The following is a 21384-nucleotide window of genomic DNA, read 5'->3' as shown; positions in this document are numbered from 1 at the left end:
TCTAAAGGAAAAAAAAAAAGACGGAAAAGAACATCGGAATATGGGATTGATATATTCCATCGGTTCAGTAATCCTGAACTATCGTCCTTTTAAGACGAGGTGGGAATATGCTAAAAAAAAGGCGAGATCAAATCTCAAAGAAACATGTACATAGCATAGTTCTTCCTTGCTTCAGCTGTCAGTACTTTCTTTAACGGAAATTAAAATATAACTTTTCCCATGATTATTCGTAAGAATAAAGGACGGTATTTCACCCGATAACGTATAATATAATCTTTCGTTCACTGTCGCAAATAAAGGGTTCTAAATTGTGACGGGCACAGTGACTTACGCAGGACACGTAGAGTTATTTTGTTTTATATAAATCTTGTATTTCCTGTATAAGCTATTTTTATGTTTATCGGACTAACCATTTACTGTTTTCATGTGATTTGTACTTGCCTATAATTTCTTGCATCACATCGACAAAATAATGTAAGATCCAAATGATAGCCATTCTATACCCATCAGTTCCACAAATGCCCCTTTTCCAAAACGAGGGCTTCATACATTTATAAAGAATATCGTGCTCATCAACATATGCCGGAAACTATTTGCAGATGTGAATGCTTCCTTAGTCAGTGTTGCCACAAAATGATTGAATAATGAATACCTTCAGTTTTCAACTCAAAAGATCTTACCCGCTATCTTAAAAAGAAATCAAGACTATCTGTTCGGCAAATCACTAATACCCCTTCAGCCAACCAACCAAAGAAACAAGCTATAGAATGATTCACAAATCAAATCTCAGAGTATGTGTGCACAAGGCGTTATTGCTTTAAGCAGAAAGACTTGACATTGTTTTGAATGTTACCTGATTTTTTTTTAATTTCTTTTATTTTTTAGATTTTGGGGGAGATATACACTTACATGCTAAAGATGATGAGGCGTGAATCTGGTTTGATAAACATGCCACTGGTACCATTTTACTTTCAGTAATACTGGTTGCGATGACTACGCAGCTCTATGTTAATGGCAGTTGCCTGGAAGGTCCTTTTTTCATAACATTCTTTACTCCTGTTCAAAATGATGCCTAGATTACGATTTTTATTTTATTTTATTATTTTGTTTATTTTTTTTTGTGTGTGTTCCGCCTTGCTGAAGTTCTTGTCCACAAATATCCAAGACCATGACACTTGACGCGTTGGATATGGAGTGAAAAGTGCCATGCGAGTAGATGGGTCGTTTATACATGTGCATGTTGCCGTTTTGAGGAAGTTTGTAGTCCATAAATATTCAAGCACGAAGAGGCGAACACTTCATTCTCTGATATGTATTGTCCGATGGGGAACATCCATTGCAACGAAGAAATTGCTTGATTTAAGTTGCGTTGCATGTTTACGGGTCGTTTACACCATTACGTTGCCGTTTTTAGGAAGTGGAGAGGGATTTGAATAATATTTTTATCGTTATCCGTAGAAAGCCCAGAAGAAGACACTGACACCCATAGTGATGATGGCGGTGACATTGAGGATGAATCTGTCACGTCGCGTCTCTTCGATGTCCGTCATCCGCTTCATCTGTTCTTCCTTCTCCTCCGCCGTCATCTCGGGCTGTTTGCCCGTGCCGCAGATCCAGTCGACCAGCTTGCGCGAGAATTTCACCTCTTCTGTTAAAAAAAAAATAACGGATATGATTTACTAGAAGAATATAGACATAGATTTTGCGCTTTATAAATTCATATAATTAATATTATTATTGTTATCATTATTATTATTACTATTATTGTCGTTTTGTAATGTGCCAAATCCACTCTTGCTGTAGGTGGAAATGGAATAAAGGGAGGATGTTATCTAAGGACTAGAAAATTAGAAAAAGAAATATATAGATAAACAACGCAGAATATTATGTCTCCTACAATAATCGTGATAACCAGTACATGCAAATCAACTATTATACTTGAGCAACTGAAAGTATCGGTATAATAGAGGAGAGAGGAGAGAAGAGAGGGAAGAAAACATGGCGAAAACCTGCAACCAAGATCTACAATGTATTATCATTTTTGTTTGGACTGATTAAACAAGACACCGCAATCATTCTCATTATCATTATAATGAAGCTATATATATTAATTCACGAGCTGAGTTAAATATTTCAGATGATTATTATGTGTGTGTTTATAATGTTGTGCTCAGGAATGTTAATTTTTACTTGTTGGAAATGCAGAGCAAATGAAATGAAATCAAATTAAATAAAATGAGATAAAATGATATGAACTGAAATAGAATGGAATTGAATAGAATGGAACGAAATGAAAGGAAATGAAATGAAATGAAATGAAAGAAAAGGGAAGGAAAAGAAAGGAAATAAATTGAAATGAAATGAAAGGGAAAGGAAAAGAAATGAAAAGAAACGAAATGGAATGGAATATAATAAAACAAAACAAAACGGAAAGGAAATTGAATGAATGAAACGAACGAGATGGAATGAAATAAAATGAAATGAAATGGAATGAAAGAGTCATCATGGAGTGATGTATGAATACCTTCTGGTGTCTCCTCCTCCGGCGAGAATTTCTTGGTCTCCTCCTCGTTCACCTCCGAGATGGACAAGTCTTGTCTCTCCATTGTGCTGTGACGAGTACCCCAGGTCAAGCGCACCAACTGTGAGGGAGAGAGAGAGAAAGCAATTAATGGCGGTAAAAAGGGTGAAGATTCGAAGTGCGTCACGAAAGGAGGATTAGGAAGGTCTAGATCTGCGACGCAAATTTGTGACGCGAACTTTTAAGACGATGACTGCTTTTATATAATATACATATATTTCATTTAAACAGCTGAAGGATGAGATTTCTGTCATTTCTGTATATCAAATGTTTAAGAAATTGTGAGAGCATGACATCGTCAACTTTCTGATTTGAATATTTATAAGAAAGAAATGTTTTCCGGAAAAAATTGAAATTTCAAAAATGTCACATCTTCCTTATCTTTTATCTGATTTTTGCCATTTTTGTATCGTTCTGTAGGGAATATTTTTCTCTTTCTTACTATATAGTATTCATTTTTAGGGGGTAGATTTTTTTTTCTTCAAACGGTGGGCGGAGCGAGCATACTCACGTATTTGGAAGGAATCGGCGTGGTGAGGAGACTGATGGCTGTGGTGATGAGGCAGACGAAGGCGAAGAGGAACATGCCGAAGTAGAGGTAGTGCATGTTGGCGATGACCGCCGGCCGCGTGTCTTCATTGTCGCAGCTGGGCGCGGGGTAGACGAAGTCGAGGATCATCCGGATGAGGCCCACCAGGAGTCCCGCCATGAGACCCCAGAAGGCGCCCTGTGTGCGTGGTGTTGATTTTGGGGGAAAATCAAACTTATTTTTGTTTGTTTCGTTTCGTTTTACTTGATTTCCAACACATGATTACAACATTTGAATACAGATATACTAATGGTACAACAATGCAATGAAAACAAACTATGAATAATAATACAATTTTGTGATTCCAAGACAAATACAAATGTACAGAAAAAAAAAAATGGAAATGAAAGCGACCGTTAAAAGACTGAGCTTGTAGTCTGCTGTCCCCTCATAAAAAAAACAACTGTATCTAGTTTATAATAATAATGATAATAATAGTTATCATAATTATTATTATTGTTATCATCATTATTATCATTGAATGATAATAATAATAATAATAATAATAATGATGATAATGATAATGATAATGATAATTACAATAATAATATAGTCATTTATAATGCGCAACCCATCCACTCAGTGGTGCTCAAGGCAAGGCTCAAGTTACAAAACTGATAAAACAAGGCAAAGTGCACACATACAGACACATTACACAAACATAAGACAGCTCTCTTGTAAGGATAGGAAAGGAGAAAGGTAAGTAAGGGTGGAAGGAATGACAGGAAGACACTACCTTCACGGTGGACAGAGAAAAGGCAGAGAGAAGAGGATTCTATTTTGTTGTTGCCATTCCACGCGGTTTCAACAGGTTTTAAGTTTTTGTGAGATAATTAGAAACCAATTATATAAAATATCAAAGAGCATTCCATTCTAAAAGGATTTCAAAGTTCATTTGATAGAAATTAGCTTTGAAATGGCTGAGGTATCAAAAAACAAAGCAAAACAAAGTTGTCCTAATAAAAGCTAGGTCCCATCTTTTATTAGGACCTCTTTGATTTAGGTTATCTCTGCCATTTCAAAACTAATTTTCTTCGAATAAACTTGGAATTCTTCTCAGAATCGTATGTTCTTTAATATTTCCTTTAAGTGGTTTTGAATTATCTCATGAAAAGTTAAAGCCTAAATCCCCATCTCAACCAAAACGATACCATTCCTCTTTAATCTCCATGGTAACAGATGTTGCCCACCTTTTCGTTGATGCGCTCCCATGCCACGGCGAGGAGGAAGACAGCGCAGATTGGCGGAGACAGGTAGCTGGTGATGGCTTGGATGTAGTCGAAGAGGCGTCCTCCCTGGGCCGCCTGGATGATGGGGATCCACAGGATGCTGATACCAACCATGATGAGGATGAAAATCCTGGGGGAGGAGGAGGAGGAGGAGAGGAGGAGCAGCGAATTTGGGGTGAAACGATTCATTGATGCATTCTCACTGCGACATAAAGTTGGTTATCTCCACGAGGAAAAATATTGTTGAAGAAATAGATAATGTTGCCTGATGCTACAAAATGTTAAAGCGGTGGTAATTGCGAGGAGACTGCAAAATACAAGCTTGGCTTTTCAACACGTCTCCTCCCTTTCCTGCAACTGTCATGACTGTAACCCTATCTTAACTTGATGGGGTTCAATAAATTGCCCCCCCCCCCGACATTTTGCGCCGCGATTCCACATAGCAGCGCGAAAAGATTTTGCCGCGCCATTTCATGACCTTTTTTTTTTTTGAAGTCTCCAGCTTTTTTTGAGACCAAATATGCGACGTCCGGGCTCACTGTTCTGAAGTTACATAATGTTTTGCATATGCATGTCGACCCCCAAAACAGCGTGATATTGTGTGCAAATCCGATGCACATTGTGTGTGGTTTTTGTTGTTGTTGTTGTTGTAAAATTGATATAGATTATATTATTTCAACTTTCAAAGTAATTCAGCGGTGACGACCTCGAGAAACGTACCGGCCGACGATCATGAGTTCGGTCTCGGATGAGTTGGGCCTGATCCTCCGCCAGATGTCGATGGTGAAGATGGTGCTGCTGCTGTTGAAGATGGACGTCAGCGAACTCATGAGGGCGCTCATGATCACAGCCAGCATCAATCCACGAAGTCCTGAACGAGAGGAAACAACGTGATACAATTTGCCATTATGCATCAGAGAGAACCGGGAACTTTTATCTTTAGAATGTGATTCCAAATAGGAAAATAACAGAATTATCATTAAGTCATAACAATATTTTTGTTCATTTTGTTCTCCTACTGAAAGAAACATCCATTTTAGCTTCGTTTTTATGAAAAATAGATGAAAAATGAAAGGAACATTTCAATCAAAGTTTTATTTACGACAATAATGCGATCAAAGGAAAGATTTTTTCTCTACCTTGCGAAATGTAATTGTAAAGATTTTGTATATTCTACTAGGCCTAAAGTCTATACCACTATGTGCTATTCGCTGTATAGGCGTTATGATGATGATGATGATGATGACTATCATTATTATTATCATCATTATCATTATCATTATTACTATTGCTATTTTTATAATTATTTCTATCAATATTATTATTATTATTATTATTATTATTATCATTAGCATTACTAGCAGTGAATATATATATATACATATATATATATATATATATATATATATATAAGATTAAAGTGAAATAAAAACAGCACCCAAATCTCAAAAATGTCTTTTTGCAGCTGTTCTGGTCTGAATAGATTCTCACTTACCCACGGGCATGACGTTGACCACGAGCTGGGGGTAGGCCACGTTGCTGCAGCCGATCTCGCTCTGGCACACTGCCATACACTCAACGGGGTCGGCGCAGGCGACTGAGTTGGGGAAGAGGGTGCGGGAGACCATGCCGGGAAAGACGATGATGAACATGGGCAGGACTTTGAGGAAGGCCGCCATGACGCAGCCACCCTTGGCGTGCGCAAGGGACTTCGCAGCCAGAGCGCGCTGCACGATGACCTAGAGAGAATTTCCAACATAAATTATGAAAAATGAAATAATCATCATAACAATAACTAATGATAATAACAACAGTGATGATATATAACAATTGAAATGGTCAGGAAAACTCAAAGAATGTATAATGAAAGAATAATAATCATGATAATAACAAAGACCCAGAGAATTTCCCGAATATGAATGCATGAATAATAATGATGATGATAATGATGATATTAACAGTATAAAGTGATCAAAATAATAATGACAATAATAAGAAGGGTCCGGGCCAAGACAGGCCGCCATGCGCTAAAATGATTTAAAAAGAAATGTCAAACATTACCATCATGCCCATAGAAATCAAAGAATAACAGAAAAATGCAATTCTGTCGTTAAAGTGTGTATTTTGTTTATGAAATAGCTTTTATTAAACGGACTAACTAAAAACAGCCTCCCTGGCTGATCTTAGTGAAAACTTTGAGCAAAGAAAATAGTTTTCCATCGGGATTCGAAGCCGAGACCTCCGGATTGGTAGACCTGTGCTCTACCGACTGAAATAGAAAGCCCCATAATTATGTTCAACCCTTGATTCTCAATGCTCGTGTGGTCAGACGCTATGGTGTGTGTATGTGTGCCCATACACATTAACCTGACATAAACCCGAAGGATGTAAATCAACTTTGGAATGAATATAAATGTGAGGGATAACCGAAGCCATGCAGCTTTTGAAAACAAACAAAGGGAAAACTGACCAGAAACGAATGATAAATAGTGAAAACTTTCGGCAAAGAAAATGGGTTCGAATCCCGATGGAAACCCATTTTCTTTGCTCAAAGTTTTCACTAGTTATCATTCCTTTCTGGTCAATTTTCCCTTTGTTTGTTTTCGTGTTATTATTGTGTATATATATATATATATATAAGCATCGTCGTTTTCGCCATGGAAATCACCATGAAAATCCTCGTCGTCGAAATTCTCGACCTCATCGCTGAAACCTCCTCTTCATCATTTTTATTGTCACCAGTATCGCCACGATAACCATAACTGCATTGACAGGGTACTAGTATTCAATAGCATCACTGTCGCAGTCCATAGTGAATAATGATGCCATATACCCGTGCATGATCACCGGGGGCACCGTCGTCGATGCCGTGATCGCTTACCTGGTCGGTGCACCAGTACCAGATGGACGAGATGGTGATGCCGAAGACCATCCCGGGCCAGGGGAGATCGCCCGTGATGGGGTCGCGGAAGATGTGGAACGCGTCCGTCCTCGGGTAGCCGCACGTCGTGTTCGGGTTCTCCAGCGTCGTGTTGGGGATGGCCTGGAAATACTTGATCGGCAGCTCATCGTATGGTACGCGGGCAAAAGCTGCAAGGAACCCCGATAAAGGTGATGATGATGGTGAAAAGTATTATGTTATGGAATTGAAGCATCTGGTTACGAAATAATTTAAACATGGCGTCGGTTACGCTCTTCTGTGTTTGGAATTGCTCTGCCAGAAGGCCTTTCCACTGTAGTGACTTGAGCACTGTGGAGGAGGTACCCATCTCTAAAGTCATGAAAGGGGTGGAGAGGGTCTCGAGTTTGATACCTGTTGGATGGGTGCGAACGTCCATCCACACGATATCTTTTATACTAGTAATGTTCCCTCTGACCTAGGTGTGGAAAAGGATTACCCAGCAGTATTTGGGTAACGATCGAGGCAAGGCCCCTTCATAAGATCAGTTCTGACAAGGAACTGAGGAAGAGAACACCCTGTGTGAACGAGAAAATTATAACGATATAGCTGTCCTTACTACGCAAGTAATGATGATGATAGTACTGATAATGATACTACTACTACTACTACTACTACTACTTCTACTACTACTACTACTACTACTACTACTTCTACTACTACTACTACTACTTCTACTACTACTACTACTACTAGTACTACTACTACTATTACTACTACTACTACTACTACCACTACTACTATTGCTGCTACTACTATTACCACTACTAACTCCTACTACTACAACTACTGCTACTACTACTACTACAACTACCTACTACTACTACTACTACTACTACTACTATACTATTACTACTACTACCAATAGTAATGATAATCATGATCATGATAATGTTCATCTTCATAATCGAAGAGATCAACGTATATTATGGCTATGATAACAAGTATATTATCTCTGATGGCATTTATCCAGGTAATGATAGCAAACTTCATAGCGTCTACTCAACACTGTGAAGCATTGTATCAGTGCCGATCACGATTATCTAAGTCCTTCTCTTGCATTTTATCAATTTTAAAGTCCAACTGTGAATTCAGACGCAAAAGCATCTGACTATAGGACGATTGTGTACTGTTTTGTCCCACTCTGCTCAAATCATACTGGCAACTTACAGAGAGCCATGAGAACGACGGCACCGATGAGCATGATAGCCGTTTGGAGAGCATCGGTGTAGATCACGGCTGACAGACCGCCTGTGACGTAAAGGGAACACAAATTATAAAACAAATATCACCCACTGTCACAAGATAGAGTGCGTTCGTGTCTTTCACAAACGCTGTCTCTCTGTGTAGGAGGGACAATCACCGTATGAATGAGCTAATGCCTAATTAAGGGTCCAATCATAAATCGAAAAAAAAAACTGATAAAAATGCGCGAAAATCATTGCTAACCTGCATTTCAGAGAAGCGAAATGTATTAAGCTGACTTTGGTTTAACCCAGTCTTATATGCTATTCATTATTTCCGAACTTGTTTAGACAAAAAGAAAAGAAAAAGAAAAGCAAAGATAGATGATTACCAAGAAACAAGAAGATGAAATCATTATACCTTTAACTCTAACAATGTCTTGAACAGGGAAGGAGCACATAAAACAAAAATTGAACAATGCGTTTAAAAAGGTATGAACTTTTGCAGTTTTTGTGCTGCCATCGCTGCATATGACTGCTACAACAATTCGTGCTGTCACATTATTTCATTTACATCATTCCACTTTTAATGCATCACGCACTGTTGTGGCTTTCTTATCCAGCCATGTCGACACTAAAACTGTTTAAAAAATCTCTTGAACTAATAATTCGATTTTCTCAAACTTTGCTGATGTGTTCTGCTTTGATTGGATCCGCGAATATGATATTTTGGGGTAAATCATCTTACTGAGAGAAGACCCCTCGACTGATTGCGACTTACCAACGACTGTGTACACAGCAGTAATAGCGAGAAGTATGATGATAGACAGATACAGATCCCACCCTAGAGATTGCTGGACGAAGAGGGCGCCTGCGAATAAATCCACCTGGAAGGGACGAGCAAAATCATTGGAAATAATGTGCAATACACAATCAATGTAACAAACGGGTATCTTCAAGGACGTCTGTATGGCAAACGTTTGTCTGACACGTCGACCTATACTTCATTGTGGCGGAATAATGTTAGAAGATGTAGCATGCACACAGCAACTACTGCACATGATGTACCACCTTTAATGATTTCTCAAGGCAGGTGGTCCAGTGTCCAGCTTTGAGCGGACCATTTTGAATATGATGCGACACAGGAAAAACGGAAAAGGGCTGGGAGTTTGCATAATAACTGTATCGATAAATGTAGACGTGGTAGAAATGTATTTAATGTAAAGAAGAATATAATATTATATTCTATCATATCCAAGAATCTTATCAGCACCTCTGTGCGTTAAAATCTAAATCAGATCATCAGATTGCGTGGCAGGGGACTTCTAAGCGCTCAACGGAAAGGAGGTATACAGAGAATCTTCAGACGCACGGAGGGACAGATAAAGCTCCCGGGGTGGACCCGGATGTATGCTTGTATGATTAATATTTTACTATCAAAAGTTGAGACACTTCATGCGTCACCGATTTTTTACAAATATGATTGTGCTATTCTTCCCCCTTTTTTTGCCGAATCAATTACGTTGGCTGATTCAGAACGATGATCCACTTCTTTGAAACTCGAAAAGGAAAGTAAAAAAAAAGCACCCTCTAAAACCTGAATCTAGTCTCATTTTACAAACATTCTCAAACATTTGCTGGGCGTGAGTCGACAAAAGGCCAAGTCGTGGTGATGTCAGCAATTTGATTTGATATCTTCAGAGCCGATCTCTGATTAAATGTCTCTTGAATCGAGGAGGAGTTGATGGAAGGTTTGTTGGATTCTAGCCAAGCCCCTAAAAGCTGTGATTCATATTAATCTTGTAATCAATTGTGAATATTTTTTAAGAAAAAAAAATGAATTCGTTCTTCTCCCTATATGGACAATGCTTATCTAGTCCTTTCCCTCATCTTTGCTGTGTTCTTCTCTCTCTCTCTCTCTCTCACTTTGTCTTCCTTTTTCCTTCTCTCTTTTTATTTTGTCTTCTACTCTTTCGTCATACTCGTTGCCGATATCATCATCTTCATCATCATATCCATCTTTTTGATTTGCTCGTCCTTGTCTCTCCTCATTTTTTCTTCTCCTCCTCCTCCTTCATCTCTTCTTCCTCTCTTTTTTTCCACCGGTCATCGTGTCCTTCATTTGTCTTTCATTTTGCTTTCTCTATTTTCAAGGAAATCTATTGTTGTGTTTTTGATCATCTTCTTATCCTCTTTTGTTCATTACTTACTTCTTCTCCTACGTCGGTGTGTTACAGAGGATAAAAGAGAAGAAATCAATGTGCTAACATTCTATACCCCTTCCTATTCTATGATTGACCTTCTGTCAGACTTTTGTGATGAACAAGGGAGAAACATGTACATCCCACAAACAACAACAACAAAACACGCCTCATGAATGATCATCAACTATCGTCGTATCGAGACTTCGCGTTTGAAAAACCGGTATTCAACCCTCGTCGCAAGGTCGTGCTCAAAACGCTGAGGTCCTATAAAGGAGCTTCTGAAGTTCTTTTGTTAGCTCCTTGTACGATTGGTCGTACCACAGACGTATAGGGTCTACTTGCAGTATTTGGTCATACAAAGACCGTACCAAAACGCGAGGTCGCGTAAAAATGTTGAATCAATCTCATCGTCTTCCGAGCTAGCCAGTAACCAAGTTACTAGTGACAAAAAAAAAAAAGAGAGAGAGAGAAAAAGAATGAAATACAGAATTTGGCGGAGTGAAAACGATTGACTATTTACGCTTGTACAAAGTATCTCAGCACCCTTGATTTTTTTTTTAATGCTGTATTCCACGAGGGTCCTATGGGTTGCAACGACGCGTGTCAAAAATTGATAGAATTGCACTGGCCGATCGTGGGAGGGTCTCTACAGAAAATCAGCTCAGATTGTAGCTCGTGACTGTATTGGTGAATGGGATGATAAGTCATGCGAAACAGCTATGCAGAGGTACTCGATTTTGTCATGCTTTCTGTAACACTTTGTCGCCAAGGGACTCCGTACATACTATGGGGCTGGTCATATAGGAGACCATACTACATAACGTGTGAGTGTGTTAATTGGCACAATTACACTCTGCGTCAACACTTACACAAATCTTTGTAATGACAGAGAGAATGAGAGCTATTAATAATTGTATGTATTAATCGGCACATTGGCCTTAAAAACGCACGTATTTGACTTACATGATGAGAAAAAAAAATCTTTTAAGATTTTCCGTTTAATTCATGATACAAAGTCAGGAGAACAGATTGGTAGACAAAATCGGCATAAAAAGAATGTTATCGAATTCTACAGTGTCACAGCTCTTAACTGAATAATAGATAATGGTAGCAACCACATATGCAAATTAGCCGATGATGTCATCGGTTCCCGAGTAAAATCATATTGAATAACAACGAGTTATAACTCAGCAACTATAGACCTTTTCACCCCATTCTATAAGTCATATTTGCCAGGATTTGCTGTAGGTAATTGCAACACTAGAAAATTTTGATGAGAAGGATGCAATTGAAGAGTTTGTTCGCAAAAACCGATAAGTCCATATTTGCTAAATGGAGATATTTGCGATTAAAGGTCAAGAAAAATAAAGAGAATAATAAGAAAATTTTTGCTTCTTTTGACCATAACTTTAAAAATGTATACTTTATATGTAGTAATCAATATATCATTTTAAAGGTATTATTTTGTACTTTATGACAGAGACCGTACTTCAAAATCTTCAAAAAATGGACTTATCGGTTTTTGCGAACAAGCTCTTCAATTGCTTTACCTCTTTATTTAGCGTAAGAATGAAATCTAATAAAAAATTGAGTGTATATAGGACAGACTTATCGGAGACTTTTTTAGGCTATAACATCAAACATTCACCTCAGCTGATTTGTATAAAATGGTTGCCTCTTTTATGATTGTCGCATGCAAAACATGTAGAACTTGAAGATTTCTTTATTGCGTGAAATACAATTCTTCATTCACTTTCAATGTATTGTTATTTCACGTCCGGAGTTCTTGATATTTCCCATAAATCCCGTGAGGTTTCTTCTGAATTGAAATTATTGTGTGTACTGTTTTTTTTAACTCTCTTAAGCTTGCCAAATTTCCAGGTGTAGCTTTGAGTATAGTTTGTGTGGTTTTTATGCATCATTCTGAATTGCGGTTGCGCTATGGACATGTTGGTGTCAAACGTCTTTTTTTTTTGTATATAGCAGGGTTGTCCTGGCGTGTGCTTACTTATCTTATCGACAAAATTCATTCAGATACTTATGAGAAGTGTGTAAAGTTCACACCTTATCAAATATTGCCACAAAATAAAGAATTGGGTCAGTGCAGGCTAAATTGAACATGTAAATATCGTGCGGGTGCATAAGACTCGGTAATTCGACTGCGCAACGGGATTATCGAGGGCAGAGTATACTGGTTTGTTAAAACGACGCAAACTCTTGCCAAAACCAATTTTGCAAATGATTTGTGAATTTCATGGAAGAAACCTTAAAAAGGTTTATGTGTGACGTCAGAATATATAGAGACATTTTTCAGAACGAATATTCTTGAACGATATTACTCATGATGTATATTCAAATTCGAAAGCTCAAATGCATACACCTCCAAAAGTAAATAAATTTAAAACATGTCTAAAGATTTGTTGTCTGAGAAAAGCACAGTAAACATGGCAAACGGAAGTGTTTAGCCCAGTGATCATGGCCGATTTATAGCGATTTCTCCGGATGTTGGTAAAGCGGGGTTCCCACTATCACGATTGGCGCCACGATTGAAATCGTGGTCTTAATCGTGCAGCAAGCGTGATGGTCTTATCAGATTGTATCAGATCTTAAGATCAATCGTGGCAATCGCGTTAATCGTAGGAAATTTTTGGACGGTTCAAAAATTTTCTACGATTAACACGATTAGTTTTTGATCGTGATCATCGCATCAGATCGTCGAGGATCGTATCCAAACGCAGCAAATCTCTTCTAATCGTGCTTCTTAATCGTGTTGATCGGGATCGACTTTTTCACTTCACTTCCGCTTATTATCATTATTATTTTTTGCCCATTTGCCCTTATTTTACCCACAAATTGATTTATTTTGTATTCTGATAGGTGGTAGCCTGCATCTTTAAATTATTATTTCCAAACGGTAAATTGCATGACGGTGTGGGGTTTAATTGTCGAATTTTTATGGTACATTATCAAAATCATTTTTTTAATGATTTCATAAAATGAAAGTTGTATTACAGATTTTTAGACGTTTTCATACATTATGTTAATGATGTTTTCATTAATGAGTTGCTATTACCATTATACAGACACACAAAACAGGATATGGGATAACTTTTGTAACGAAAACAAAAAATGAGTAAAAATAAAATGGCAATTGTATGTCTGCACGTATTGACTAACGTCAGTACAAAGATGAGAATAATTTGATGATTCGTGCTTGAATGGGTACATATAAAAGGCAAATGGTTACTTTTTAAAAGTATATTACAGAGTATTTTTGGGGGTGCAGTATCCTGCTGTTTGTGCATTGTACATAGTAATTAAGAGTTGTTTCATCAGCCATCGTTTGACCCCTTTACATCTATTTTGACACTTTTCAATGTCTTTTTTGTATGTTTGGTAGAGCATAATTTTAGAGGAAATACTTATTTCAACTCTCATTATTACTGCAAATGTAAAAGTGACCATTGTCGTGGATGTGAGATCACTCGTATGATTATGACAATGAAGATCACTCTTATTATTTTGACAGTTAGTTATTCAATAAGTGTAGCAATATACCCCTGCGAAATAATTTTGCGTAAAACCTCCTTTTTTTTTGTTAAAAAGTGACATCATTTTGATTAGGGAGTCACTTTTCTGTTATGTGTGTGTATCAGTTATGTTAAACATTGTTAAGTAAGACACTAAATCAAGCCGAATAAACCAAACTTTTAATAAGCCATGAGATAACGACATTTTGAAATAAAAAGGCATATGATACATACACTTTGCGAATATGAAGTCGAACACATAAGCAATACTATCCATTCGGCCAACTTTCTTATATCGAGCGTATATAACACATAATACTATGTTACATAACATTCAAAATGATCCCATCCTCTTTCTTAGCTTCCATTTCATCATATAATTATTTTCTTCATGTATTGGAGAGAAAGGTCATTTTGTCTTGCTGGGTTTTTTTTCTTGGGAAGAGGGGCAATCATCTGATCTTATGTATTTGGGTTCGTTATTTCATTTTTTTTTGTGAGGGGGGAGGGTGAGCATGTCGATTTAATAATCTGATTAATTTCTTTACGTTTAATATTAGACGAGGGAATATCTGAGGTTATGGCTGGCCTGGGTGCTGCTTTCTCTCTGATAATATAATCGTCATTAGCAATACTGCAAAGGTTACGTTGTCATCATCGTCAACCTGTCAAGCCTCATCAATCAATGGTTGTGGATAAAATTAATAGGCCTAATCACTCTGCATTATTTAAGGGAAACAATGAAATCCATCGTCAGCCGGACTATAATATTCCCATTCGGGTCCAATCGCGCCTTAAATGGGGGTCGCTTCTGATCCCGATCGTAAAAAATATCGTATCTTATCTCAGCAGCCCGTATTGGTTCGCGGTATTCGTATTGGAACGTATCAGTACGTTGCTGCACGTACCAGATCGGGGATCCTGATCGTAATGGTCATGTTCGATCGGTACCAATCGTGAATTCAATCAGGGCAATCCTGTCGGATCGTATTTGAACGGCAGACCAGATCGTGACAGATCGTATCGCTTGAAATAAACCAATCGTGACCATATCGCATCCAAGCGTACCAACACGTATTGACTCGCATAACCTCGTATCCAAACGTGAAAATTCAGACGAGTTCAACAAATTTTCCACGATCAGTTACGAATGTTCAATTGTGGCGTTCGCAATGGATCGCACGATAGTGGGAACCCCCCTTTACGTGCGAAATCGGGATCTTCGAACAGCCCAAAACTCAAAACTCAAGTACAGTGTGTTCTTTTGTGTGTTCTTGTTTTCTGTTTTGGTTGCGAAACGTTTCGTATTTTTTATGCATGTGTCAAGACATCCCTGATTACGCACATAATCACAGGGGCGTATCATGCAGGGGGGGGGGGGGGAGGCGTCTTTACAAAATTAAAGTGGAGGGGGCGCACGCGCCCTCCCTTATTTTTTCTTTTTATTTCTTCTGTTTTAACAACAAAATATGGGGGCGTAATTATGCAATATTCATGGCGGAAGGGACAACATACATCTGGCGCAAATCGATGTTTACAAGAGCGATTTGTCGTCAATCGATACATTACGGCGAAGACTATAAACAAAGCGATGGATGTGGTGTGTGTCGCACAACCGCATCAGGAAACGAGATGCGACGAGTGCTCTCTGTCCCCCCCCCCCTTCTCTCTCTCATACTTATATTTCATACTAAATAGAAAAGAGCACCTTTCATCTCACTGCATTTTGCGTTTAAATCTACACACACACACACATATTATATATATATATATATATGTATATTTGTATATTAAGCAATGTATATTTAAAAGTATATTATATAATATATATAAAAGTACATATATATATATATATATCTACATATATAAAATTATATCCATAATATGTATATATAAATACATGTTTATGTATATATTCATTTATTTATCTATTTATTACACTTGCGACATACATTTAGAGACCGAGGCATAGTAACAAAATCTTGAAAATTTAATGTGTTCAAAATGAGCTCGAAATAATATTTCACTATATCGGAATAAATTTAAGTCATCATTCTAGAGTATATCAAATTCAAATTGGAAAATTACGAAATATGCCGGGGAACATACAAACGCAGATTGCTTGAAGGGGGGGGGGGGTAGGTCCTCAGAAAGGAAATCGAACATACTCACACACATATAAATTATGCATGTATTGCAACCCGTTTTTTTTTTTAATACACCCTAGTACACTCTATATCGATACTTACAGAAATCTTTGTAATGATGGAGAGAATGAGAGCCAAGACAGCCAGGTATATCCGAACCCTCTGGCCTCCAAATCGTCTGCGGAGGTACTCGGGCATTGTGAACACCTGAAAACCATCGTAAAAGTCGAGGTTAGACATACGCACAGTAATTACCAGCAAGGAATATGATAACATTATGTTTTAAACATTTCTGGTACATGTTTGAGCATTTCAAATTGTTTTACATGAGGGGATTGATAACCCTTAACTTCTCATTTGAAACATTAAAGAACTATAACCGGTTTGATTCAACGGTTTTGGGTTTTTTTTTGGCGTTCATGATGAAATAGAATCAGTGTTTGAAAAAGATATAGTTGCTTCGTTACTAGTATGCACATAATATACAGGACGGCATACACTACTCCATCAAATCCGCAACTCACACTATAATTCACACTAATAGTAGCAAGTAATCAATGATGCTCAGTGAAATATATACTTCATGAAAACAAATAGATGAATGGCATTAACCTGAAGTGACTTTTACTATCTATCTATCTATCTATCTATCTATCTATCTATCTATTCTGTTATATCCCCATATATATACATTATATATATATATATATATATATATATATATATATATATATCTGTTTCAATTAGTATATAACTTGTATAAAACTGATCCATCTCTTGATGTGATACTTACACCTGCTGACATGTAGACAGGCAGGAACATCCAGCCCAGAATGAGGAGGATAAACATGGCCTAAAGACCGGAATGATAAGAAACAAAACAAACACAAAATTGAAAGAGGTAGGGTCTTCACCCCAGAGTCTTGAATCCCTCCAAGGGCCTGTTATATAATGATGCGCGTCCTTTAAAAACTACAACATACGGACGGATTCGCCATAAAGTTCTTGTGATATAAGCTCCAAGATTATGATACATCATTCCCCCATAAAAAAAAACCAAAAACCCAAAAGTAAATGACTTCAAAACAAAATAACATAAAAATAAAACAAAATAGCAAAACAAACAAATACAAAGTAACAAAATAAACAAATGAAAAAGGAAAATTACAATAGTGTTTAATGGGACCAACTCATTAAAATGATTATGTTTGATAGGACACGCATTATTATCATCATAATATTATACTAATAACTGATATCTTCGAGAACCAAAGGGTTTTCTTTTCTTTCTTTCTTTCTTTTTTTTTGCAGTGAAATTGTTACACCAAGGAGGTTTCGTTGCAACAATACTGACAATATCACTCAAAAACTTCTGAACGGATTTTAATTAAAATTTTCACGATAGATCCGTATGGACAAAATGGGTAATTAGATTTTGGTGGTAATCCCGAACATGCCTTTCTTTTTTTTTTTCCTCGAAAGAATGTGTGCAGAGTTCCGGGGCTTCAGGGACTATTCGGCTTGGCGAAGATTTGTTTGTTTGTTTGTTTGTTTGTTTGTTTGTTTGCTTGCTTGTTTGTTTTTAATGAGAGCTGAAATAATATTATATCCATTGGAATGTCTGCTTTTTTAACGCAAAATGGCATATTACGGCTGTGGTATTTAAAAGCAATTACATAATACACTTTAGCTGAAATTAACATGAGGAAATCTTTGAGCTTTTCATTCCTTTTAATTCATATAGGTCAATGATATAGTTTGCTTAATTCTACTTCACTGACATATTATCTCTCAATAACATCCCATATCTACCTACAAATTTGTAACAGGTTCAGTTGTGTTATACGAAGTATGTGCAATCAGTTAATGTAGTTTGCACATATCACTGTGGCATTTTATGATTCTGTGTAAAGTGAGTGACGCCCTCTGTTCATAGTTACACCAACACTACAATAAGTTTTTTTGCGAGCATAAAACCATTAGCGTGATTAATCTCTATCACGCAAACATGAAGGTCAATCAAAATCATCATATACGTGACGTCGGGAACATAGACGCATTGTGATATACGACGAAGTGCATACCGGTATTGACAGCAACCTGCATGTTTGACATTGTACGTGTGATCGTGTGAGAACAAAAAAATATCTCGAAGATTCATCGCGAGAAAAATAGAATCGAGTGGACCTTGTTCTTTACCTAAGCAGCAATTCCGAACATGAATTTGTCAAAGTTCAAAATCCCACATTACTTTGTTGTTGTATAGAATTATAACTTGCATCAAGGGGCAGATTTCGTCCGCCTCAGTTATCCCTGCACGGAAAACCAGCCTACAGCTATATAGCTCGGGCCGGTGTGTTGATTGATAAGGCCTGGCATTCCGTGAGATTGTTTACCTGTATGTCGTAATTTTGGTGGCTCAATCTACTGCTAAAGGATAGAAGTGTTAACAATAAACCGTCACCATTATGATATTCAAAAAAGTCTGTCATATATGCACACATAGTGTAATGTTTGGTTTTTGAGGTGCGATGCGGGGAAAACCTAACGTGTTTTTAATTTTTAGACCTAGCCCTTTTTGTTTACTCGAAAATATAGTTTCCTTAGGGAACGGGATATAATGATGTCGTTTAATGATAGTGATAGTACGAACCTATGATCTATACTAAAGATATCCTTCTTTTTTTTTCAGTCGAAGCGGCGTTTCACGGCAAGGCCATGACTTCATAGTATAGCTCTATTGTAAACTGACAGGTGCCGAGGTACACGCTCGGCGGGGGCTGGGAGGACATTTATGGAGTAACACATCCGCTCCAAGATGAAGCATATGGCGCGCACGTGTCAGGAGACCCTTCTACTCCACCGCAGTCATAGAATTACTTTGTATTAATATTAAACTAACATTCAAATAAACTTAATTATTCAGGGGCGGATCCAGGAATTCCGTAAGGGGTGGGGGGGGGGGGCGCAAAAAAATATTTCTGATGCCACTTCCAGGTTTAATCAGCTGACAAACACTCTAAATTCCTTAGATTGAAATAGATTGTAGTCAGGGACCAATCCAAACGTTGGATTTAAGTTTTCAATCTAATAGAGTTAAAATTCAATCTTATTCGATTGAAACTTTCAATCCAATTTTGGATTGGTCCCTGACTACAATCTATTAGATAGACTTTCAATCCACGGAATTTAGAGAGAACGGGAGGGGGGGGGGGGGGAGGGCCAGGGGGGCTCCCCTACCGTTTCTCGTGCCACTTCCGAGTTTCATCGGCTGGCAAGCGCCCTTTTCATTTTCTTTTCTTTTTTATTTCTTTTGTTTTAAGAAAAATTAAGGGGGGGCAGATGCGCCCCCCCCCCCCCGGATCCGCCACTGATATTGATGGTGACACTACATTTCCTCCTGCGACAATTGCTCCGGTCTTACTTTCTTCAAGTAGGCCTACTTAGGGTTAGGGTTGTAGGGTCCTAGGTTTACTTTGATGTAAGGACTAGGATTTGGGTTAGTGTCATGTCATGTATAGAATTTATGTTTGGGCTAGCGTGCAGATATTCCACGGGAGCAATTGTCGCAGGAGCAAATGTCACGCTGGAACCATTATTGATACTTTTATGAAAGTGTTGTATAATAGTACAGAAACCGTACGTTTAAAACTATCAATCTCTATCATAATAACATCTATTAAAACGGATTAATATGGATCTTCTGATATCCAAACGGTCGCGATTTTTAGCCGTACATAAATCATTTTTCTACTAGACTCGCCGTATTGTTTTGCAACCAGAAAGTATTGTGACTTTGATAAGATATTGGGTGAATAACTGGTCTCTGGGAACACTGTTGGAGGTGTGGATAAAAAGGACCTTGACTCTTAATCATGAAATCTCGAATTTGAATCCTGCCTAGTGAGTGGTCTTTGGACAACGTTCGTAACCACTGTTGTCCCTCATGACACCAAAGGCACCGTTTCATGAAAGGTCATTGTCAGTCTGACAAGTTGTCAGTCTCTGACAATTGCCATAGTAACAGTCAGTTACCAGAGCTTCTCAACCAACCAAAACTAGAATTGTAATGAAAATGTCGGAGACTGACAACTTGTCAGGGCTGACAACTTCTCATGAAACGGTACCCAGGTGCTAAAGTATGGGGTCCTTCCGATGCTGGGGCAATATTAACCATTTCTCTTCAAGGGACATTGGACAGGTACAACGCCATGGGATTTTTTGTGTCAATCAGCACTCAAAAGCACACTAGAAGGCCCGGGGTCTTTGAGGTGTTTAGAACTATGCAGGTCTAAAAAGATTACCCTGCGCCGTTCACTGCAAATTATAGTCATAATTTCCACACGGTCCAGCATGCTCTGAAATCACGATAAAGAATTTGAAGATGACTCGACCTGGATTCTTTTCTTCAAACTTCAAATACCTATATATTACAGAGATTGTGTAGGATGGGGAATGGGGGAGAGGGGTAAGCATGGAGAGATGTGAGCGATTGGACCCTGCTATTAGCGTGCCATACAGCAAACAAAGACCGCAAAGTAAATATCGCTGCACTTGACTTTCGAGAACTTCTCATCGGTTTCTACGAGAACTTCAAACAATCTATATTATATACAAATCTCCTCTAAAACGAACAATTCTGAATTGACAAATAGAGAATACCTTTTTGCCTTTTAAATCAAGCCTTTTTTTGCATGTGTTCGGGGTAGGGGGTGGTGGAGGTCCAGCATAGTATCCGGATGATCATATAATAAGATAACTCAAACTGAGGAAGCGAGTTGTTATTGCTATATATCCCCGGTTAGAAGTAAAATGTGCGGATGATTTCTGTCCTATCAGTCACAGAAAAAAAAAAAAAAACCTCAAATCAACAACGCCACCTTTTAAAGATTGATGCTATCATCGGTCATCATTCAATGACTCATTACAATGACATCTGCATCAATATTGATTATATGTTT

General features: G+C 37.9%; 1 protein-coding gene across 1 annotated transcript in view; it reads right to left on the bottom strand.

Annotated features, from left to right (window-relative positions):
- Positions 1-1125: 1125 nt before the first annotated feature.
- LOC139729826 (sodium/glucose cotransporter 4-like) overlaps positions 1126-21384 on the bottom strand; it is a 59186-nt gene continuing 38927 nt past the window's right edge. Inside the window, exons 3-13 of the mRNA XM_071640753.1 lie at positions 17217-17276; positions 16526-16630; positions 9324-9429; positions 8529-8609; positions 7281-7489; positions 5895-6138; positions 5120-5270; positions 4361-4529; positions 3093-3308; positions 2525-2642; positions 1126-1648 (exon numbers count right to left, since the gene is read on the bottom strand). Of these exons, the coding sequence (XP_071496854.1) occupies positions 1449-1648; positions 2525-2642; positions 3093-3308; positions 4361-4529; positions 5120-5270; positions 5895-6138; positions 7281-7489; positions 8529-8609; positions 9324-9429; positions 16526-16630; positions 17217-17276 (1659 nt within the window). The 3' untranslated portion in view covers positions 1126-1448. The remainder of the gene's footprint in view (positions 1649-2524; positions 2643-3092; positions 3309-4360; positions 4530-5119; positions 5271-5894; positions 6139-7280; positions 7490-8528; positions 8610-9323; positions 9430-16525; positions 16631-17216; positions 17277-21384) is intronic.

This window comes from Diadema antillarum, unplaced genomic scaffold (genome assembly GCF_040938485.1).
Source record: "Diadema antillarum isolate AM-2024a unplaced genomic scaffold, OU_Dant_1.0 seq00000266_RagTag, whole genome shotgun sequence".
NCBI lineage: Eukaryota > Metazoa > Echinodermata > Echinoidea > Diadematoida > Diadematidae > Diadema > Diadema antillarum.
Note: the sequence above shows the minus strand (reverse complement) of the source record. Positions and strands in the feature narration are given on the sequence as shown.